This window comes from Microtus ochrogaster, chromosome 2, assembly GCF_000317375.1.
Source record: "Microtus ochrogaster isolate Prairie Vole_2 chromosome 2, MicOch1.0, whole genome shotgun sequence".
Taxonomy (NCBI): Eukaryota; Metazoa; Chordata; class Mammalia; order Rodentia; family Cricetidae; genus Microtus; species Microtus ochrogaster.
This window is the reverse complement of record NC_022010.1, coordinates 2,217,508-2,224,429: the sequence shown is the minus strand read 5'-3', so window position 1 is coordinate 2,224,429 and position 6,922 is coordinate 2,217,508. Positions and strand designations below refer to the sequence as shown.

Genomic DNA, 6,922 nt, shown 5'->3' with positions numbered 1-6,922 from the left:
GTCTGATGCTAGACCTGTGCAAGCCGCTCTCTACAGCTCCTGTCCCTTCTGCAGGAAGGCAGGACAGGATCTCGGGTTCCCCAGAAGAGGAACAGGGCCTTCTACTTCTGAAACATGTCTGGCTTTACTAGCTGGAGAGCCTACATGAGCATGGAGGAACTAGGGTGTTCTCCATCACCTGACAGAGTCTGGACGTCAAGTGGATGGCCAGAACACCCGAAGAGCAAGTGTGGAGGGGCCTCTGGAGCCTGGACCATTACTTCCTCCTCACAGCCCCCACCCCTCTGCTTCCAGTTCTCCCCTCCCCCACTCGCTTTTTAGAGATTCTCAGCTCCTCCACTGTGCTAAAGACATTTTCCCCAGTTGCTACAACCTTCTCTCCATCTGCTCCCTGCCTGTGCAGAGTCGCAAGGTGGGGTGGGGGAGGGGAGGGCTTTGAACTGGGAGTGAGGGGCCTGGGAAGCCAGCTGGGCCTGTGAAACTCTGCAGAACAAGGAGGTCGGTCTCCCTTGGTATGAGGCAACTCCACCTGGCCCTTGGCCAATGCCTGGCTACAAGTGGCTGCTTGTCTCCTCTGTGGAAGAAAGAAACGTTGCTAGAGAATCTGAACTGGACAGCAGCGACCAGGGCTTGGACCCAGAGCTCTCTCTGGGGGAGGGGAAAATGGGGCTCAGTCTCTGGAATCTTGGAGGTTCTTCAGAGCCCCGTTGAGAGCAAGACCATAGCCAGTGGAGCTGGGATCCTAACATGGGCGGTGGGGCTACACCTAGGAGTTTGTGGCTGGGTGTCTCCAGGGTGGATCGCCTCTTGATATCAGACAGGATTCCATAGTCCTGTGTGTTGGTCCAGAGGTCCCTGGATGCAGTCGGTTACTGGGACTGTGTGTGGAAGCACCAGGGCATTGGCGGGTGGGGCCCTCAGGGACCAAAAAGAGGGCTCCGCGGTGGAGAGAGAGCTGGCCTACTGACTGGGTTTGCAAGGACACATCGGGCACTCTTCCGCCTTGTCTGGCTGCCCCAGCATCCGTGGAAAGAGAGGGGACCCTGGGCCCACCCGGGACACGGTGGGATCTCCAACTTCTCAGGGCCTGAGGATCAGGCTGCCCCGGAGCGGCCCTAGGCCGCCTCCTCGCGCTCACTCCCCCTCGCTCCTCTCTCGCTCTCTCGCTCTTTCTCCTGCTCGCTCTCTCGCTGGCTCGCTCGGGCCCCAGCCCCCGCCCTCCGCTAGCTCGCCGCCCGCGGCTCCTCCTCACTCGCCCGTCGCCCGTTCTTGGTGCAGCTCGGCCAGAACCACCGCGGGCTGCGCGTCCACCAGGAGCCGCTGCCTCGACCCTACTGCCCGGTTCGCTCTGCCCGGATTCTTCTGTCCGGATCCCTCTGCTTGTACCCCGCTGCACCGATTCCTCTGCCTGGACCTCGTTCTGGAACTCGGATGCTTGGAGCCTTCTGCTCACATCCCTCTGCCTGAACCACGCTGCCAGAATCCTGCTGTCTGGATCCTTCTGCCTGGACCCCGCTGCCTGGATCCCTCTGACTGGTTCCAGCTGTCCGGATCCTTCTACCTGGACCCCACTGCTCGGGTCCTTCTGTTTGAGCCCCGCCAAACGGATCTCCCGGTGAGGAGCCCGGCTCCACAGCCACGATGCCCGTGGCACGGCCACACACCGCGGGACCCGGCAGGATCACTCTGCTTCTGGTCACTCTGCTACTAGGGAACCCGGTGGCAGCTCAGGAGGAAGGTAAGTACCCTGAGGGCCCCGGCCCAGAGGGGGCAAAGTTGTAGCGGCTAACCTGAGCGGTCGGGGGTCGCGGCTAGTCCGAAGACACACATGCCGCCGGGCTGCGGGGATTCAGGGCTGAGCACCTCATCCCTGCCGGAGCGTGGAGGTGGGGATGCGTCTGAAGGACTCTTGCCTTGGACTTCGGTCCTTCGTCGATCTTTCGGGCTGGGGCAGACTCTTCTTTTGTAGTTCAGAGGAGCTCCTTGGAGTGGAGACCTCTTCAAACCTACAGATTCTGCAAGCTCTCTGTAACTGCACCCAGGGCTGACTGCCAGGTTATTTTGTCGCTCTCTGTGAAAGAGGATAGGTATGGAAAGGGGACAGCTGACTGCTTGTCACCAAATTCCCTCCCATCCCACCATCCTACACTGGCTCGGGCTACCTGGAGGGGCTGTCCCTTGGATGGGTCCCAGTAAAGTGTCAAGAAATTGGACTTGGGTGTGGCTTTCTGAGATGGAGGGCACTCAGGGCTCCCAGAACTTGGTGAGAAAAGAGATGTCAGAGCGTCAGTGGCTGGGCCCCTTCTCCCCCATATAGCCTAGCCTCCCTCATCGATAGAAGGAAGTGGAGTGCTAGTGCAATCCAAGTGCTTGCTGGTTAGAAAAGGGTTTGAGTTTGTGGAGGTTGTCAATCCCTTCACTACCTGGAGCTACACCTTTGCTCCACCCTGCTGGGGTCCCAGGAAGTTATAATGAGATGCTGACGTAGAGACAGGAATGGGAAATCTAACTCATCTAAAGCTGGACCCCAGAGCTATGGGGATTGACATACTGGGAGAGCCTAGTGTGCCGGGTTTGAGGGATTGGACCACTTAGCCGCTCCTCTTGGCAAGGTGTGACCCTTATTTCCCCCGTGGTAACTTAAAACGCATAGTTGGGATGTCTACCTGAGTTGACCACAGCATGGGTGCTCCCCTGCCCATGTGGAGTTCCATTTCTTTTGGGTCTTATTGATCTGGAGTTCAGGGGACAGGCATGCATTGCGACATCTCTCCAGGGAATTCTGTACCCCTGGGTTCAGCACCAGAGGCCCCGGACAGCTCTCAGCTCCAGGCCCTGCTTTCTGAGTCTTGCTCTTTTCCTTATGACCTGGAATGCCCAGAAGTGAGATCACCCACGTCCTTTGCCCTTCTTTGTTTAACAAAACATATTACTAAGACACCTCCCCTCTTTGTGAGGCTGTGGTATTTCCAATTTACACCAGGTCTGGGCTGTTTCCCTGGGAAAGATGGAAAAGAGGTTTGGTTTAAATCAATGCTTTCTACCCAGCATGACCTGTCTTAATTAGCTGTCTCTTTCCAACAATAGCGTGGTGGCCTTGAATGGGGTCCAGGTTGCCCTGCCCCAGCTGTTAAATCTGTACACACACACACACACACACACACACACACACACACACACACACACACCACAAGCAGCTCAGAGATGTCCTGGAGCTTGCCATCTTTTCTAAAGCGATTCTCCTTTTCAGTTCTGCATTCTCTAAAACACCACTCTGGGCATGGTGGGTGGGGTCCTAATGGCATGTATTAAATGTCACCCAGGATCAAGATTCTGCATCCTAATTCCCCAGTGTGTGCCAGTGTGTAGAAGGAAGAGCAGGATGTGTACATTTGTGTTTTGAATTTTTAAAAACACTTTGTGTTTTCCAATTGCTTCACACCATGTCTACTGAGCATATATGTTTTTTTTAAAATTAACTTCATGGCACCACCAAGTCAAAGTCTACTGATATACTTCTTCCAAAGGCTTATTACTAACCATGGGGTTCTGACTGAGTCATAAGAAGAGAACCAGAGTGGCCCATGGGCACTGCCAGTTCTAAATGGTCCATTTGGAAACAACCGATCTTCCACAATGAATTCTATTTTTAACCTGCAGCTCAAATCCACGCAGACCAGACAGGAGAGGTGTCAGAGGAGGCCAGTGTTGCAGACTAGACTTTCTGCTTGCCCTGTGAGGGGTGGGGACTTGTTGCGATGTGCCTGCCCGTGCAGGGCTCGTGTTCTCTGGGATGCTTTGCTGGGAAGCAGGAATAAGTATGAAATGTATGTTTTTGAAGAGGGCCTTTACTGTCTAAAACACACATATGGAGAGTAATCATACATACATGCTAAGACTGAGCTTTCTTTTTCCCTTGGGTTAACAAAGCAAATTCAATATTGCTCAGCAAGACTCTAACTTGCTACCTCCTGCGATCTCTGACCTATGTCGCTGTTACATTCCCCATAACTCTCTTTTCCTATGAATTGCTGTCCTTTTTCAATGAGTTTGGGCTGCCTCCACCAGTGGCTACCTGATCCACACTTGAGGGATTCTTCTTGTGTTTACATCGCTCTGCTGTACGTAGGGAAACAATACCCGCCTACTTTCTTTTCTCCTCCAAGGCAAAGAGCATGTTTGCTGAACAGAGCTGTTTGGTCCATGACTTTTGATCAGGAGTTCGTCCTTGCAAGGAATGCAGTCTACCCGCTCTCCAGCTTCGGGATGGTTTGCTGCTGCAAGCCAGTACTGCGTACCTCCACTAGGGGCGCTCAGGGTGGTTTGCTGCTGCAGGCCAGTACTGCGTACTTCCACTAGGGGCGCTCAAAGCCGCAACTGGTAGCAGGAAAGAGGCAGATTTGGTTAGCTGGAAAGAAGCCCACGTGTGAGCCCTGTTGAAAGCCAGGATGGTTTCTCAGCCAGGTGATGGCCTGGCCGTGTGATTCCACTCCCTTCTTGTTGTACTTGATCCTTGTTCCTCAGGCAGAAATCACTGCCAGCTTTTGATACACAGTGAACAGCAGGGAAGCAGAGATGAGTAGCCGGAAGAAGGATGCTGTTCTCAGAAAGGTATCTTCAAACTCAGACCCTGGCTCATCCTTTTCTGCCAGTGTTGGACTCCATTAGAGAGGCAGGGCTCTTCTGGAGAGTGACTGGGCTGAATCTGGGGAACAGGTTAGCAGGGTTCAGGAAAAGCGGCGTTGGAATCGGAACTACCCCCACCCCAAAGCTCACTCCATTGCTTGGGTGCGTTAGACCTTCACGAAGACCATCTTGTCTGGGATTCCATTCTGCCACTGGGAGGACATAAACAGAAGTGGGGGTGATGAAACCAACCTGGAAGGGCGGTTACAGGATTCTTTCTGTAATTGGTGTAGCTGGCACACATCCGACAGGCAGGCAATGCTTTTCTGAGCAAACTTCCTCTATGAACAGGCACCAAGAAGTCAGTCTCCTGAAGTTAGGTGAAGCAGATGCTTACATAAACACTGAGGTGAGGGCAAAGTGAGGGTGAAGGTCCAGCAAGCAGCCCTAGTTGCCTGTCCACAGCCTTTTTTAGCAAGGGAGAACTTAGTACCACATGATATAGACAGTTTTCCTTCCCAGACCCTCATACTGCCAGGCTTTGAACCTACAACCAGGAATCGGAGTTCACAGTCAATGGCAATGAAGGTGTGAGAGAACCTTCTAGAAAAAGTTCAAGTCTATGTGCTGAGTTCTGACACGGCTCTGTCGAAGCCACTGTAACAAAAATCCCTTGGATTATATGACTGGAAACACATTAGTTCACTAATCATAGTTCTGGTGTCTGGAAGTCCAAGCTCACAGAGTTGGTGTCTGTTGAGGACTGTCCACTTGATGGCTGAATTCTCACTCTCATGTGCTGACCAAAGACAGTGAGGTCTGGGGCCATCAACTCATCTTGGGGTTCAACCCCTCAGACACTTTCCAAAGCCTGTCCTGAGCATCATCTAGTTAGGAATGGAAGTTTGATGTATGGAAGGGGGGCATGGGCAACACTCATGGCACTGTGCAAGGCCCTACTTCCTGTGCAGACCTGCACCCCAGCAAGAGACCCGAGGGTTCTGGGCTGTCAGTCTAGTGCTTTGGTGGAGGGATAGACCACTGTGGAGTCTGACAGGTGGCCATGTATTGTTCTCACTGGGGCTGATGAGCAGAAAGCACTGGGGCTGGCCCTAAAGGAATGCAGCAGGGGCCAAGAACAGAGTTCTACACCAGGAAAAGAAACCCTGTAGCAGACAAAATCCCACAGGAGGAGGATGGAGACACATACACTTGCTGTCCTCCCTGTTCCCCCAGATTTCGGGAGGCCCCTAGATGAAAGGGAACAAAAGATGGTGAGCCATGGTGTTCATTGTCCTTCACTGCAAATGGAGTGCAGTCCAGCTATAAGAACATTCTAGTCCCCATTCAGTGTCCCACTGCTCTGTTTGAGGAAGCAACCCTGAGGTGGCCCTGAGAATAGCACAGAGTAAATCTGCTGGCTTTGTGAGAGTCTTGGAGCAGGGAGACGGGGTACCTCTGCAGACCGCAGCAGAGCATGTAAGTAATGAAAGAATCCATTGCGGGGCATTGGCTCTGTTCCAAGCCTTGTGCTGGGTGATTTGTGACAATAGTGTGGAGAATCCTCACCACACAACCCACCAGACAGAAATGCTTGTTATTTCTGCTGTGCAGATAAGGGAATCTGAGACACAGAAAGAAGGGGCTCACAAATGGCTTGCAGCTATGTCAATCCCAGGCCTGTATGCTACTCTCTTAATGTGGAGGACAGGTGTTACTTTTAGGAATCTCATTTTGGGAGGCAAGAAATGAGCAACTTATGACATTAGTATGTCAATGAATTCTGCTGTATTGCCCATTTTACTTCATATGCGTGTACATGTATCTTGGGGGAGGCACTGATACAGGGTTACATGTATCCCAGGCTGGCCTTAAATGCCTAATCTTCCTGCTTCCATCTCCCAAGTACTTGGTGACAAGTGACACCACATAAGGCTCACTCGTGCCCTATGACATCATGCTGTACACTTTGAAATGGGTGCAGCAAAGCCTGTTGTTCTCGTATGAAAACCAGCCTTTTGGCTAGTTGTGGTGGCACACACCTAACACCCCAGCTCTCAGGAGGCTGAGCTGAGTGAGGATTGTGAGTTCCAGACCAGCTTGGGCTACAAAATGAGGCCCGATCATGTGTACGTGTGTATGTGTGCCTGCGTGTGCAGGTGTGTGTGTGCAGGTGTGTGTGTGCAGGTGTGTGTGTACAGGTGTGTGTGTACAGGTGTGTGTGTGTACAGGTGTGTGTGTGCAGGTGTGTGTGTGCAGGTGTGTGTGCAGGTGTGTGTGTGCAGGTGTGTGTGTG

The 6,922-nt window shown here is 52.8% G+C and overlaps 1 protein-coding gene across 3 annotated transcripts in view; it reads left to right on the top strand.

Annotated features, from left to right (window-relative positions):
- The first annotated feature begins 803 nt into the window (after positions 1-803).
- The window catches only part of Sez6l (seizure related 6 homolog like), a 166,649-nt gene continuing 160,530 nt past the window's right edge, over positions 804-6,922 (top strand). For all 3 annotated transcript variants that reach the window (XM_026783830.1, XM_026783827.1, XM_005344233.3), the window contains exon 1: positions 804-1,738. In XM_026783830.1, coding sequence (XP_026639631.1) covers positions 1,642-1,738 — 97 coding nt within the window. In that variant the 5' untranslated portion in view covers positions 804-1,641. The remainder of the gene's footprint in view (positions 1,739-6,922) is intronic.